At 42.9% G+C, this 15,534-nt stretch overlaps 2 protein-coding genes across 6 annotated transcripts; both read right to left on the minus strand.

Annotated features, from left to right (window-relative positions):
* Window positions 1–1,403: 1,403 nt before the first annotated feature.
* Window positions 1,404–7,774, minus strand: LOC108932337 (uncharacterized). Of its 4 annotated transcripts, none has more exons than XM_018748605.2 (8): window positions 7,374–7,774; window positions 5,645–5,690; window positions 4,494–4,598; window positions 3,918–4,099; window positions 3,597–3,638; window positions 3,281–3,431; window positions 2,439–2,496; window positions 1,404–2,130 (listed from the first exon to the last, which is right to left on the minus strand). In XM_018748605.2, the coding sequence occupies exons 1-8, from the start codon at window positions 7,414–7,416 to the stop codon at window positions 1,852–1,854; spliced, it is 906 nt and encodes a 301-aa protein (XP_018604121.1). In that variant the 5' UTR covers window positions 7,417–7,774; the 3' UTR covers window positions 1,404–1,851. The 4 variants fall into 4 exon arrangements, with proteins under 4 accessions (XP_018604121.1, XP_029111483.1, XP_029111482.1 ...); XM_029255650.1 differs by having other exon boundaries at window positions 1,404–1,968; window positions 2,053–2,130; window positions 3,918–4,125; window positions 4,453–4,598; window positions 5,645–7,774; XM_029255649.1 differs by having other exon boundaries at window positions 3,281–3,428; window positions 3,918–4,125; window positions 4,453–4,598; window positions 5,645–7,774.
* Window positions 7,775–7,798: 24 nt separating this feature from the next.
* mpzl3 (myelin protein zero-like 3) lies at window positions 7,799–15,199 on the minus strand. 2 transcript variants are annotated; one of them, XM_018748607.2, is made up of 6 exons: window positions 14,547–15,199; window positions 12,844–13,010; window positions 9,324–9,537; window positions 9,069–9,225; window positions 8,823–8,892; window positions 7,799–8,640 (listed from the first exon to the last, which is right to left on the minus strand). In XM_018748607.2, the coding sequence occupies exons 1-6, from the start codon at window positions 14,608–14,610 to the stop codon at window positions 8,566–8,568; spliced, it is 747 nt and encodes a 248-aa protein (XP_018604123.1). In that variant the 5' UTR covers window positions 14,611–15,199; the 3' UTR covers window positions 7,799–8,565. The 2 variants fall into 2 exon arrangements, with proteins under 2 accessions (XP_018604123.1, XP_018604124.1); XM_018748608.2 differs by lacking the exon at window positions 14,547–15,199 and adding an exon at window positions 13,587–13,998.
* Between the last annotated feature and the right edge of the window lie 335 nt (window positions 15,200–15,534).

Genomic DNA, 15,534 nt, shown 5'->3' on the forward strand with positions numbered 1-15,534 from the left:
ATCAACCCCACAGAACACATCATAAAATAAATTGTATAGCTATATAACATTTTAATAACCTTCTTTATAAAAAAAAAAAACAATTTAACTCATAACAATAAACTGCATTAAAGCAATAAGGTTTTAAGATAGTGTATTATTCAAATATGAAGCTGAGGTTTTAATGTGGATGCAGGGATTTTCGTCTTTCCGCAGCTAAGGGACAAATCTCCGCGCCATCTGCGCCTCTGGGAATAGAAACCCTTCCAACACACACACGCACACACTGTCACACTGTTACCCATTTTGTCAGCACTCATCTACCAAGTGCTGACCAGACAATATGATCATGCATGTACACTTGTGTATGCAAAAACACTTAGAGGGGAATTTGTCTATTGAACATTTTACTGTGATCAACATTGTTTTTTTTATACAATTAAGAATTCCATAAGAGGTGCAGAGCTCAGGTGTGAATTATGTTTGGGAAAAATCTTGAAAATATGGGTGCTTCCTGAAGAATTACAAAGTGTGGAATGCAAAGTGCATTTCAACTCTCCATCATCCCATAAAGGACAGATGCCATCTGGCAATACAAGGAGGGAGGGAAGGATTGATTATATAAATAAATATACATGGATCTCCCCAGAGGTGGGTAGTAACACGTTACATATACACCGTTACCTGTGCTCAGGTATACTTTTAGAGAAATTGTATTTTTTGTGTTTATGCAAGTATGTTAGTAAAGGAATCATATTTTACAGCATTACATTTCTATCATCCACTTGTTACTTTCTCCTTTTCTCTCCTCAAAACTAACCAAGTCAGTATTAATGGGAACAGTGACATTGTCTATGGATGTCACCAGCTAGGTGAACCATTAATGTAATAAAATTGTGACTTTTTAAAAAAAGGTAAATAATGGTTTAAAATACTACCAAGCTGACTCTGGTCTTTTGTTTTATTTGTTTATATTGATTTGATTAGTCTAGATAACATGCAATCCTTTTACACAACAGATTTAAATTTACTGAAAAGTCAAGTTAAAAGTTTCATTTGAGTCAAAGCATCTTGGGTAACTGTATTTTTTCAACCTGATTCTTTTTCACTTAAGCAGATTTTTTGGATGACTACTTTTACTCGATTAATTATTTTTTGAAAGGCCCAGCACTTTTACTTAAGTACTGTGTTTGGCTGCTCCAGGAACCTCTAGGCTGTGCCTTTAAGAACATACAAATAATTCTTTCCAAAAGAGGATCAGAGGTTCATGAGAAATCCCAGTGGTCGTAGATGCTAAACAAAAAAAAGAAAAGAAAAAAAAGAAAGAAAAAAGAAAATCTAGCAGGCAGAATAAATATTTTTTTGATTAAAAATAATGAGTGAGAAAAAAAAAAAAAAAAAAAAAAAATCACAAAAGCAAAGTATTTAGGTAGTATGAAAAAATTAGAAAATAACAGAAAGGAACAACAATGATGTTTTCACACAATGGGATCAGGAAGCTTTTAGCAAAGAGATAAGAAAGAAAAGACACAGGATTAAGGGCAGAGCGATTAACGGACATCTGAATGTCAAAGGTCACTTAATCAGTCATTTCCCCTGAAACAGCGGCAGCTGCAGTTCTGACAAACCAGCATCAGTGAATTGCTAGAAAAACAGGTTAATGTCCGTATTTCACTTTATACAGTGACGCTGACAAATGAAAAAGTAGGTGGATCCAAAACGGAGATAATTTTGACATTAAACTCCTTCGGAAGAGATAATAGGAAAGAAAATTATCTTTACGTCTGGTGCAGTAACGCATTCTGGCCTGATACATGCAGGCATGGAAGAAGAAGTCATTTTTGATGCAGGACTACATCATCTGTTGTCCAGTTATCCGGAGCTTATTTTTCCTGGAAGGGTTACGTCTGTCCGGGCATACCACTCGAGGGGAATGCCCTTCCTGCTGCGGCCCGACTGCACTGTGGGATCCACGGCTCCGGGGGTTCTCTGCTTCCAGGAATAGACAGAGTAAAGAGAGCCATTCCGGAGCCCCAGGAGAAAGGCACGGTTGACATACAGCCCGCAACTCACCATAGTTACATAGATGCCCTCCCGTTGGGGAGAAGGGGGAGGTGGGTTCTTGCATCTCTGAAGTGTCACATAGGTGTCCTTGGAGGGTTAGAGAGCAATCAGAGCGAAGCGGAGACCGCGTGACCCAGTAGGCACACATCCAACTATGTATTTTCTACAAATGTAGGGGAAGACTTGAGCGAGCTTAGTCTTCCGATTTGGTCACGCAGCATCGACTCGATTATCGTCTCGAAAGAGAGCTGTGCGTTCGTACAGATGAGATCTGCGTTCGGTGGCTGCGCAGCCGAGCAGTGACGCATGCTAGCATGTAAGTGTGGAAGAGGTGGTCAGAGTGTTTTCCATTCTGAACCACATGTGCAGAGAGACAGGCCTTGTGCAGCAGCTACCTGGTTTCCATGGGGAGGCTGTGGATCTCCTTTGTGGATCGTCATCCTCTCATCCTTCCTGAAAGAGCACACAGATGGCACTCAAGATATGGAGCCTCTGCCGTCTCCTTGCAGGCAACGCACATGCACGAGGTTATAAAGATGGCGCATTTCAACCAAGAGCACACCTGGCAGAATGTCAGAGAGGGTGGGACAGGGACGTCACAAGGTCCTTGCCGTGGCAGGTAATGGGAAACCGGCCAAAGAGCTCGGACCTTGCACTACAGGGGCGTCCCGGTTTCTGCTATACCACAACTTTGAAATGCTTCATTGAAGCCATTGTATAAATGAGTTATGTCATCCTGTGCTGATGCAGCAGGTAGCACTGGTGCCACGCAGATCCTTGGCTGTGTTTGAACATGGGTTCAAATATGGCTCAGTCAATGCAGAGTTTGCATGGGATTCCTCCCACATTCCAAAAACATGTGTTTCAAGTGAATTGTTGACTCTGAACTCAAAGTGTGTGTGTGTGTGTGTGAGATTGTCCTGCAATGGACTGGCATCCTATGCAGAGTTTATTCTGCCTTACACCATGTGTTTCCGGAATAGTCTCTGGACGACCATGACCCTGCACTGGATAAGCGACTATTGATAATGGGTGGATGGCACCATATCCTGTGTAACAAGTGCGAGTCAAACACTGATTAATTTTGTTTCTGTAAAACATGCAGGACTGTAGTTCTTTATGACCAGGGTTCACCACCCCTGTAGTACTGAGTATCTGCTCCGTATCTGCCGATTCTTTTCTCTGCTGATCTCCCCGTGCAGCCAGTTCCATGTCCGTAATGTCATCACGTTCTTACCTCTGCACACCGTTTTTAGCCAGTGCCCTTCTCCATCGGAACCACCAGGCCAGTGCCCACCCAGTGACAACTACCAGCAGCAGTCCCACAATGTAGCAGTACATCGACAGCAGCCAGGGAGATGGGGCCACTATGTTGTCAGAGGCATCTGCTGAGAGAATGGGGATGAGGTTCATCTCAGGCAATGAGTTTAATAGTAGTATTTAATATTGCAAATAATATAATGGCAGGTGTTCAATATAGACATACTATAGATTTTCTACAAGAAATGGCTTTATTGTTGTTTGTTAATGTCATTTTGCAGTATGAGAACTACCTTGCGATCTGTTTTGGGAGAGTTCATGTCCTGCATGTCCACCTGCAAAGCAGACAAAGAAGACATTGGAACTTGACAGCTGGTAGCCTAGTGGTTAGCGCTACTGCCTTTGGACCCAAAGATTGCAGGTGTGAGCCTCACCTCTAGCTGTAGTACCCTTGAGCAAGGTACGTACCCTAAATTGCTCCAGTAAAATTACCCAGCTGTATAAATGGGTAAAAAATTGTAACCTTGATATGGTAAGCTGCTTTGGAGAAAAGCGTCAGCTGAATGAATAAATGTAAATCAAGCGGGATCCAGAGTGCAGGCTGAGTGCTGTACCTGATCTCCTGTAGATCACAGTGAGCTGAGTGTAGTTCTTGTAGATGACAGGGCTGTGCGGTGGACGGAAGCGACAGAGGTACGTGCCACTCCGTTCGTACGTCACGGAGCTCAGGATGATGGAGAAGTCACCTGCTGCAATGTTGCCCATAAACTTGACATTTGGCCACCTTATCACACTTCTGTTTGCATAATGGAAGATGGGAACCTATACTCAATAAAGAATGTGTGAAACACATTATTATTTCTGTTCCAGTTTAAGGCTATGGTCCGCAGTCAAAACACATTCAAAAAGAAATTTCACTAATTTAGCCCAATTTATTACAAAACCTTCACTAGCTTAGATTTACAAATGTCTTTACATGAAGACTTACGTTGTTATTGAAATTCATTCTTGCAAAAAGAAGATTGCATTGCAAATATTACAGTAATGCATTTTGCATTTACATTTACGTCTGGTGATGCTTGAGGTGTTGTTCACTGTCAGATGTACAACACCTGCAGGTGCAATGTAGAGAGATGTATAGGATGTTACCGATGTTTGGTTAAACTCCCATTCCAAACTGGCACTCTGACCTCGTAACCGTGGACACGAGGAGATGTTGCAAAACAGATGGACGTCGGACCCTTCCGAAACCACGCGGGTGTGCTCGGTGACCACACAGGAATGTGTTCTGCCCACTGGAATGTTGTGGAGGTTGAGCCAAATGGAACACATGAGTACCGGTCAAGGAACTAAATCAAGACCAAAAGCTTGCATGTTTACTGAGGTACCTGAATGATCGAACAGGAGCTTTTTCATTGGTTGAAAAGTAATTTACTTGTAACACTCTTCATAACATTTTAGCAAAGACATCTTTGCTTGGATGAGTAATCACCATCTACAACTGAACTTCTCCAGAACTGAAATCCTTCACCTCCCAGCAGATCCAAACACCTGTCACAAACTTTCAAACTGGACAACTCGCTCATTCAACCTGTTTCATTGTCTGAGGGCCTGGGAGTAACGACTGACTCAAGTTTCACACACTGATGCCATAACCCAGTCTTGCAGATACATCCTGCATAACATCCATACGAAGCTCCCTTATCTCACAACAAACTCTACACAGCTCCTGGTTCATGGTGATATCCCACCTGGACTACTGCAACTCCCTCTTGTCTGGCCTCCCAGCTTCTTCCACCAAACCTCTCCAGATGATCCACAGTTGCACAGTACGAGTTACTTATCACCTGCCAAAAGATCTCTTGACTTCCTGTAGCTGCCCATATCAAGTTCAACACTCTGGCTACTGCATACAAGGCTATCAAGTGGTCTGCTACCCGATACCTACAGGAACTGATACTTGTTACCAATCAAACTGCTACACTCCTCCATCTCTGACTGCTAGATGATCCAACATACATGCCTCCATCGGAGTGGAATGATCTCCCTCTCTCACTCAGAATTGCTGAATCCCCCTCAATATCAATAAGAATATCAAAACATCTCTGTAGGACCTACTTCTCTGGAGATCTGTCTACTCCATAAACTTGTATTGCTTTATTGGTTTTAAAAGAAAAAATGTACCCTTCATCCAACTCCATGCAGCTACTCATATAATACTGGTTAACAGTGGTATTAACTGACTGTATTTTGAGACCTGATTGTCTGCATCTACTTTGAGTGGTACGTTGTCTTGGACAGAAGCATCTGCTAAATGAGTAAAGGTAAATGTCTGACTTACCCCAGAATGTGAATGTTATCCAGAATGCACCCATCATTTTTGGAATCTTTCACAAAGAGCAAAGATTGTTAATATTCACATTTCAGACAGCAGCTCTTCATAAAGTTTTATTTTAGGTCACAGTCACATACATCATGGACATGGGCATGGTTTAAGTCCTCAGAGTGTCAAAGCCAATGGTACGTGGTTAAGAAGCAAAGTCCATACAAACTGGCACGTACTCCCTGGTGTGGGTGAGACAGCAGCAGTTACTATAAACCAGGTGACTTCAAGTGTCGCCACATGAGGTCCGCAGCTCCTAGAGACGGGTGATTTAGGGTGTGCACTTTGGTGGATGTGTGTGCTGTGTTTACCCCTCTCAGCTTGTTGCGTACGCACCCCAGCAAGACGTGAGAACAAGCAATCAGATGACAGTTTGACACCTTAACTGCAAACCTCTACATGCACAGCTGGTCTTGGGTTCATGAACATCAAGTTTATGTCACACACCTTTGATGGCCTTCCCAGTCAACACTTTAAAACAGCATCAAACCTCCAGTACTGTTTCAGAGTTTATGAACTTTTGTCCTTTTGTTTTACCACAAAATTATGAAATCAAAACCGGCCTTTCTCATCTGAAATAAGTGTCTATCAATTCTATATATTGCTTTAGAGGAACTCGTGTGTAGTAAAATAAAAAGTAGCGCAGGTACAAAAATACATGAACCCCAAAAATTGCATTGGTTAAGCCAAGCGGGTAACCAGAATCAGGTATAAATCATAATCATTTATTCATTTCATAAGTTTTTGATTTAGATTTTATAAGTTTTTGGAGTATTTTATACAAGAGTAATTACCATACCTTTAGTTTGCATACTTTCAGGCAGCAATGTATATGGGAAGTTCTGAAATGCTGACTACAAAAGAGTCCCACCTCCATCACCCTTCAAAAATGTCAAGACTTTCTTTCCTCCAATAATGGTGCAGTATCTCTACACAGTTCAACACTTGTATAACAGGATTCCAAGAAGGACGGCAGCTTCCCTAAAGGCAAAGTTACTCTACTCCTCCTCTACTCACTTCTCATTCACACATTTATTATTCAGTGTTTCTAATATTTTTAAACCACGCATATAAATATACAGACAGTGTAGCCATCATTCATTAGTCAGTTGTTTGAATCCACTTTTTAGGATTTTCACTATTAAATGTTATGGTTGTCTGCAAAATGTTAGGATTAGCTAAGTGGTCCACCACTCAAAATGTTTGGGAAGCACTGACCTACATTCAAAGATTTTTTTTTTTAAATGCAGGACAGCAGCATTACAACACATTACTTGAAATACAAGACTTTTGAAATGTATACTTTTTTTTTTTTTTTTATTTGCAGCTGAAGCAACTTTGTCTTTTCACAGATTTTTTTTCCCTTCACAAAGCAGAACTTATCCTGTTAATAAACTATATTTCTCTCTAACGAAGCAGCAGCAATCATTCACAGGTCTTCCAGAAAATAGAAGTAACGACATTTGTAGCTTTTTACTGTCAACACGAAGAGCCGAATTAACAGTAGGACTGACAACACTGCACAACTACTGTAAATGTTTCAAGTTTGTCATAGATACAAGTCACTTCATATCTGCATCCTGTACACTGCTGATGAAGTTCTCATTTTAGAGGTGTCACCACTGCAATGAGCTAAAAGCCACAGAAATGTCCAAGAGAACTGACCCACAAGTGATCTGCAACTTACCTGCAAGACCAAGCTGTGGAACAGTGTGATCAGAGATGACCATAACTATACACTGCTCCAGTTAGCCTGCTGGCCTGATCAATCCAGCAGTGCACCAAAAGGACGTGAGGCACTGAGACCAAGGGGGAAGCTGAGGGCTGAAAAATGAGACACAGCTGCAGGTGGTCTCGTGTGGTTTTGACCACAGAGATCTCACTTCTCAGAAAGAACCCAGCTTCCCTACCTAACCAGAACGCCTACACACTAAACTCAAACCAAAGTATATTTACCATGCTACAGATTGTTCACATACTCCATGAAAGCAGCTTGATCAAAGTAACTTATACACCAAAATGTTCTCAATTTTTTTTCCTGTGACTATCTTATTCATCAGATTTATTCATTTAGTTGACACTTCTTTCCAAAGCAGCTTACAATGTTAAGAAACCTACAATTATTTACCATTTATACAGCAATAGGTGAGACTACCAATATGCATATTACTGCAGGAAAAAGGACCAATTTTCATGTGCATACAAGTCTTGAAAAACACGAATTTACTTTATCTATGAGATGTAATTTTCCATTTACTGTTGCCATAAAACTAACAGCATTGAGACAGAGCACATTTCAGAAAATATAAAGTTCTTGCAAGTAAGATTTATTCATGCATTCACCAAACAGCAGTCCAGTGAAGTACCACAAAAAACTAAGTGAACCACATGCAACTCAGCATTTCCACACAAACTGGTTCATATTTAAATACCTGTACATCTTCACTATAAAAATAGGTAAAGGTGAACCTCTTCTGAAAAGTTACAAGGCAAATAATAAATTACAAATTCTAACCGGAAAAATGAACAGACTGGCTTGAAAAAAGGAAAAAGATTACCTAAAGTTTTGTGCTAATCAGTGTCATTACGTATCAAGCATTGCTCATGACATGCATATACGTATATAAGCATTATATGCATTTTCTTGGGGAGTAAAGATGAAACGCAACTCGATAAATCCTCATGTTTTAAAACCATGAAGCTCCACAACTGGAAGACATATCAGCAAAAAAGCCAAAAGAAAGTGAGAGGATTCTGAACATCAGTAGAGGCCCTGCTCATTTCAATGTCCTTTATTACATTTCAGCTCGGGGTCTGCACTGTACCATCCGTGGAGAAAGAGTGGGCTGCAGCTTTTTCATTTCCCTGACCACAGGCTGCTAACACCGAGATTCTGCAATAGCCTCTTTCTGCAGTTCCTCTGAGCTGTTGTAGTAATTTTCATCATCAAAATCCTGCATGAACAGAAGAGAAAGTGAAATAAACTGTGATTTTACAAAAGACTTGACTGGAAGCGTACTAAAACACACACACATTTTCTGAACCGCTTGCAGCAAGTGTTTTAAAAAAAAAAAAAAAAAAAAAAAAAAAAAAAAATCGCATGACAAGAACTTTTTAGAGGCATTCAGGACATCACCTGTAGATGCATTTCACAGCAAAAGAACTTTCGATGCTTCACTTTGTGCATCATGTGGTCATGTTCCTCCCTGTAATGATGTAAACAGAGAAAATAAAATTACTGGACGTTCAAACTGACAAGTGGGTTCATTAAACAACCACAAGGTGTCAGTACTGTGCAGAGAAACCTGATGCCAATTCAGTGCTATATAATAATTTCAGAATTTTTCTTCAAGAGGCTGAGCTGCTCCACGCTTCTCCTCACCCTTCTATCACCTCGATGGGTGAGTGGTAACCCTGCGGCAAAGTCGTGTCCCTCTGGCAACAGCACATCCGTCCCAGCAACACAAGTGTGATGACAGCAGAGGGCAACAGGATCAGAGCCATCAGAACAGCAACATAGGAGAAGCGAAGGCTCAACTCTGAGAAAAGGGGCACGCACAGAGGGCATCCAACATGAGCACCCAACAAACCACAGAGCGCAAACACAGCCTATTCTGCATCTGGAGTACACTCTTACCCCTGGGAGTAACCCTTAACTCCATCTGGCATGGGGAACCATGGACATCCTGAGGGGGATTCCTCACGGCACACGTGAAGGTGCCATTATCATTGAGGGAAGCGTTGAGAAGCTGGAGGGAGGCATCACCACCTGCAATGTCCCCATTCCACTTAATGCGCCCTTTGAACTGACCCTCCGTGGGTGGGTAGGACTTGGAAAAGAAGTGGAAAACCTAGGTGAAGGGAGCAAAGAGCAGACAGCAGGAAAGATTCCAGTTAGCATGTAACAGAATTTGATGCCATGTTTATTTTCTCACCCCTTAACGACCTACATTCTTCTTTTAAAGGTCAGTTTGACAATCTAGCGTTGAGATCCTATAACACACACACACACACACACACACACACGTAAATACTATTCTAATTGAATTATCAAATGATCTATTTTCAACAGCAAATTTAGCATTCTAATATTGAAATGGGACAGACTGTCCACAAAACAACCGAAAGGGTGCAATCTGACACTTTCAGACAAGCCCTGCAAGCGTAACACCAGCACTGTAGCCAAAATAAATATACGCACTGCTGAAATCTGCAGAACGCCTCGCGATCCACCGTGTTTATGACTCTTTATCGGACGGGTGCGCCCTCAAGCGCTCTGCTGCACCCTGCTGATGCCGCACCGCTTATGAGAAGATCATGAACCCCAAAAGGGTTTCCACCAATCATTTCCGAAAAGCTTCTGCTGGTTTCAATCTCTTCCAGGAAATTTTTTGCGCCCCCTGAAGCATGTCTGTTCTGCGACCGATAATGTTGTTGGGAAATTTCCTGACCGTAAGAGGAATATAACACTTCCTGTTGTTCGCGGCGATCAAAGGTATCAGTTCTAAAATTAAATGACAAACACTGAGCGCTGCAGTCCAAACGCCACACAAATGAGAGGGGTGTGTCCTGTTGCAGGGAAGATGTCACAACACTCACTGCCTATGGCAAATACAGGAGCTCAAGAGGCACGTAATTATCATTTCAACTGTACACAAAAGCAGCCAAGTGCACTGTAACAAAGAACATCTGAACCGGAGGAATTTTGATTAGAGACTTTACTTTCGGTTCTACTGTACTGTTGATAGGACCCTCAAAACATCTTTCAGAGAAAACTGTGGATTATACACTTTATTACATCTTTAAATCAGCATTTAAAGTCAGTCATGCTGTTCAGAATCTCCTTATACTAAAGATTTTAACCCCTCTGTCATACGCAAGTAGACACTTAACTGAGACTTTATTAAAGCTCTTATTTAGCTCTGAGTAAGTCTGATCATTACATGCTTTCGAATGAGGATTAGAAAATAAGACAAAAATTACAAGACGCATTCACAGCTCCTTGGATATGGGCTTATAGATTGGTTAAAATTTAGCTCCGTCTGTGTGTAGCTTGCATGTTATTCCCATGTTCACATGCTTTTCCTCCCATAGTCCAAAGACATGTGTTGAAGTAAACTGGCGACTAAATTACCCTGGTGTGTGTGTGTGTGTGTCTCAGAGCGAGAGAGACAGTGAGATTGCTAGTTACAACGTGTGAATAACCATCTCCCCTCAACTCTCCACCTTCATCTCTAAGATCATCATCTGCTCGGTCCCCTCTGGCTGCTTCACTTCTGTCTTCAAAACTGCTCATTTCAACTCTGGTAAAGAAACCCTCTCTGGATCCTAACTCAGTCCAGAACTACAGGCCAGTCTCCCTCCTCTTCTTCTTGTCTAAAACTCTAGAACGGGTGGCCTGTGATCAACTATCTGAATTAATCACCCAGGACCATCTCTTTGATGGATATCAGTCTGGATTCAAACCTGGTCACTCCACGGAGACAGCACTCCTGGCAGTGTCTGATGCTCTCCAGTCGGCTAGAGCAGCCTCCCTCTCCTCGGTCCTCATCCTCCTCAGCCTGTCTGCAGCATTTGACACTGTCAACCACCAAATTATACTCTCCTCTCTTAGTCAGCTTGGAATCAAAGGAACGGCACTGAGTTGGTTCAAGTCCTATCAGACAGGTCCTATCAAGTGGTCTAGCGGGGCTCCAGTTCTTCTCCTCTCCCTCTCTTAACTGGTATCCCGCAGGGCTCGGTACTGGGTCCTCTGCTCTTCTCGATCTACGCCTCCTCCCTCGGTCCTGTCATCGCCTCCCATGGATTCAAATACCACTGCAATACTGATGATACCCAGCTTTTCCTCTCCTTTCCACCATCAGACACTTCCGCATGCATTGCTGCCTGCCTGTTGGACATCTCTGAATGGATGTTCGATCACCACCTCCAATTAAGCCTCTCCAAAACAGAGATCCTACACCTCCCAGCTGGCCTGTCTTCCTGGCACAATCTCTCGATCAAACTGGACAACTCATACATTCGCCTACCTCCTCAGCTAAGAGTCTAGGAGTGACGATTGACTCAAGTCTATCTTTCTCTCAGCACATCGAAGGCACAACCCGGACCTGCAGATACATCCCGCATAACATCCTCAGGATCCGTCCTTACCTCGCAAGTGACTCTGCACGACTACTTTCCAAACTTGTCCAGTCCAAGGTGACATCCCATCTGGACGACTGCAACTCTCTCCTGTCTGACCTTCCTGCTACTGCCATCAAACCTCTACGGTTGATACAGAACGCTGCTGCCCAAGTTGTGTCTGACTTGCCAAAGGATTCCCATGTATCTCCTCTACTCGTTTCTCTGCACTGGCTTCCTATAGCTGCCCGGATGAAATTTAAGACCTTTATTATTGTCTACAAATGCATCAGTAGAACTGCTCCCAGCTATCTATAGGCCTTGATCAACCGCCAAACCCCAACCAGTCCGCTAAGCTCTTCCACATCTGCCCGCTTGGTGGTCCCATGGACAAAAGGTAAAGCACGGAGGTTCTCGGTTCTGGCTCCACTGTGGTGGAACAACCTCCCCCTCTCACTCAGAACTGCTGAATCTTTGTCCTAATTTAAAAGGGTCTTAAAACTCATCTATTACGGACTCACTTTGCCCATGATCTCTGAAATTCACGTAAGGTGTAAATGTTTATGATCATGCTCGGATCAATCCTTTAAACAGCTATTCCTGTAATGTACGTAAATGTTTGTGCATCTCCAAAAAAAAACTGTAGGAAGGTGATCAGGAATTCCGAGTTTTATGCAGCTACTTGTGACGAACATCGGTGCTTATGGTGGAAAAAAACTAACTGTACTTAAGAATCACACGTCTGCAGCTATGTCCCTCTTTCTCCTAATGTAATTCACAGATTGTATTTTCTATGAGATGTATGTGACTTTGGAGAAAAGCGTCCGCTAAATGAATCAATGTAAACTGTCAGGAATTTAGCGCTATCTTGCATTGTAAGTTGTCTTGGACAAATGTTTCAACCAAATAAAGTTTAATAATTTTACATCCCTTTTGGAGGAAAGCTTATGCTAAATGAGGCAGTACAATGTAATCTACATGTAACTTGGAATACTAAACCATGTCATTGATACGAAATGCACCATTCGGACACTCACAGACTGCATAGGCTGGCCGTCCGGTGGCCGGTAAGACCACTCCACGGACGTGAGGCTGGACACACGGCTAGTGGAGCTGAAGGAGCAGCCCAGGGTGAGAACGTTCCCCTGGATGGCTTTTAGCTCGGCTGAGCAGCTCACCTTCATGGCAGAGACCCTCCATACGGCTAAGAAGCAAAAACCACACACAGACACAGAAATGGGGAAAACAGTCATACGACTTCACGTCACAAAGGAATAAAGTTCACTACAAAAAAAGAAAGAAAAAAAAACACATCTATGGCACATATTTCTAGTTCCCTGCACTAGCAGAACTACCGTGTTCTTTTGTTTAGTAATTTCCCATCTCTGGAGAGCCTGAGCCAAAACATACCGATATCACATCTCATCTTCCTCTGTGGGCGAAACAGAACAGCATAAAACGATATTGCCTAATAAGATCCCCTCTGCAAAATACTCTTAAGAAAACTCATATCCTACAAAAAGCAGAAAAGAAACGGTACATTTGCAACCGGGACTTATTGTTCAGGACAGAGAAGTTAAAATTCTGCTAAAAATGTCACATCGAAACAATGAGTATTTTGTTTTCATGCAGGGAGTATTTACTATAGTTTTCCGAAAAAGAAAAAACACAAAAAACAACACATGCACAGTGTCTAGTGGTTATAGCGGTCTCCTTGACCTCAGAGGACACGGGTTTGAATCCCACCTCCTCCAGCAGCACCCCTGAGCAAAGTACTTACCCTGAACTGATACTTTAAAAGCTGAGACATTTTTACTGCGAGTAAATCACTGCAAGCAGCTCAGAACTGTAATATGAACTGGAGAAAAGTTGAATTAATAAACGTAAACGTGTCTGTTTATTTTATACCCCAGTCATCTTACTATGAATGTGCGAACCACTGTTTATATCTGCCGGTGAAATGATTTACCAGACTTGTTTTTGCCCCAGTGTGTGTGCATGCTTTGAGTCAAACATCAGTGTGTGTGTGTGTCTTCAAAGGATCTCCACAAGACGTGTATCTTTCCAGCATTACCTATTTATGTTCCTATTTAGGTGCAAAGTCCCTAAACACACCTGTACACTGAGTATATGTGTTTGATTAAGAAAACAACCTTTTTACATATGAGTGTACTTTCTGCTTGTGTCCAACTCGACTTCTGTTCCAAAGTGCGCACTGGAGCTGTGGGGATGAACACAGCACAGGGGCCTTTGGCCGATTGAGAGCGCACGCACGCACGCACACGCGCACACACACGCGCACACACACACACACACACACACACTTTCAATGACTACCGCCTCACTGTCGGTAAACCCGCTTTAAGCTCAGTGTTTCGGTGTATAAAACATACTTGTCGGCCCTAAAAAGTCCAGAACTTAGACGAACCAAACACACGCCGGTACCGTAGTGTATTACGGAATTAATAAAAGAAAATAGTGCCGTTAAACCCAGGCATACAGCGTATTTAATTTAATATCATGCACTGACGCGTTATGTGCGTCGCAGACAACAGCTCTCCGTAACTTGGTATAATTAATAAAAGAGGATAATGTGTCATTACCAGACTAGGGATCTATTTTTCGCCTCGGACTTGTTCTACTAGGACTGAAGTAGTAACGCGGCGGAACAGTTTCAGCGTGAAGAGAGGTAACACTGACAGAGTAGTATGGTAAATACTATATAGTAACAACAACTCACCAAAAGTGGCGGCGACGAGGAGCAGGAGGACGAGTCTGCCGCGGTGATGCCGTCGCCACCACATGATGATGATCTTCGCAGAGCCCGGACTCGAAGGCGCACAGACGCACCGAGTTACATGATTCCGATCCGCCGTCCGGCGTCCATGTTGTGCGAGTGCGAGCGCGAGCTACCTGTCAGACAGGTGTAGCAGGAAGTGGGCGGGGCCGCTCGGCTCTCGCGCTCGCTCGTGTGTGACCAGGGTGGCACGCGGGGGCCGAGCACGTAGCGCTGGATTCTCGGATGGAGCTCGGGCTGCCTGGGAGTTTGCATGTTGATGTTCTCTCCGCGACCGCCTTCCTATTCTTCGGGTTTCCTCTGCCACGGTCTGAAGTCATGTTTTAGCTGCATTGATTGGTGACTCTAAACTGCCCTTCAAGTGTGTGTGTGTGAGAGAGAGAGATTGCCGGGGGTCCTGTACAGGGTGTACCTGGCCTCATGTCCTTTGCATCTGGGATAGGCTCCAGACCACTGCAACCCTGCGCTAGAACAACGGATAGGTGAAATGTCACCACGCAGAGTTTCACCGACACTAAAACGTCCCGGATACAAAGTGTCTTCACGACTAGTTTCACACCCACTGACTGAACAGGTTTTTTTTCCACTGCAACCTAAGACATAACCTGAGGTCCACCATTCTCCTAAACGGGCTGAAAGTCCTTACTTTTACACTCGTGTGGATTCATATTTCTGCAAGGCACTATTCAGATTTAAAAAACCATTGCCTTGAGACTCCTTTACATTTATGACACTGCGTTACATTAGGGGGTGTACACCGTATTCACATTCTTCCGGTCTCAAGCCTTCTAGAACATGTAAGTATATGATCCGTCTTGGGAGTGGCCACATTATTTCCATGCTTTCTGTCACAAACCGTAGCATTTGATGTTTCTCCTTTTAAAGTGAAAGGTTCGTTCTAGAGTTGGAAAGCTATTGAAGGGTATGCTGT

This window comes from Scleropages formosus, chromosome 10, assembly GCF_900964775.1.
Source record: "Scleropages formosus chromosome 10, fSclFor1.1, whole genome shotgun sequence".
NCBI classification, from domain to species: domain Eukaryota; kingdom Metazoa; phylum Chordata; class Actinopteri; order Osteoglossiformes; family Osteoglossidae; genus Scleropages; species Scleropages formosus.

Coding starts and splice junctions, on each gene's coding strand:
- LOC108932337 (XM_018748603.2), bottom strand. CDS start 5,681: ATGATGGGTGCATTCTGGATAACATTCACATTCTGGG. Junction 3,639..3,917: donor TGTGATCTACAGGAGATCAG/GTACAGCACTCA, acceptor TCTGCTTTGCAG/GTGGACATGCAGGACATGAA. Junction 2,497..3,280: donor GCTAAAAACGGTGTGCAGAG/GTAAGAACGTGA, acceptor GTGCTCTTTCAG/GAAGGATGAGAGGATGACGA.
- mpzl3 (XM_018748607.2), bottom strand. CDS start 14,610: ATGTGGTGGCGACGGCATCACCGCGGCAGACTCGTCCTCCTGCTCCTC. Junction 13,011..14,546: donor CCTCGTCGCCGCCACTTTTG/GTGAGTTGTTGT, acceptor TTTGCTTCTTAG/CCGTATGGAGGGTCTCTGCC. Junction 9,538..12,843: donor ACGGCCAGCCTATGCAGTCT/GTGAGTGTCCGA, acceptor CCCTTCACCTAG/GTTTTCCACTTCTTTTCCAA.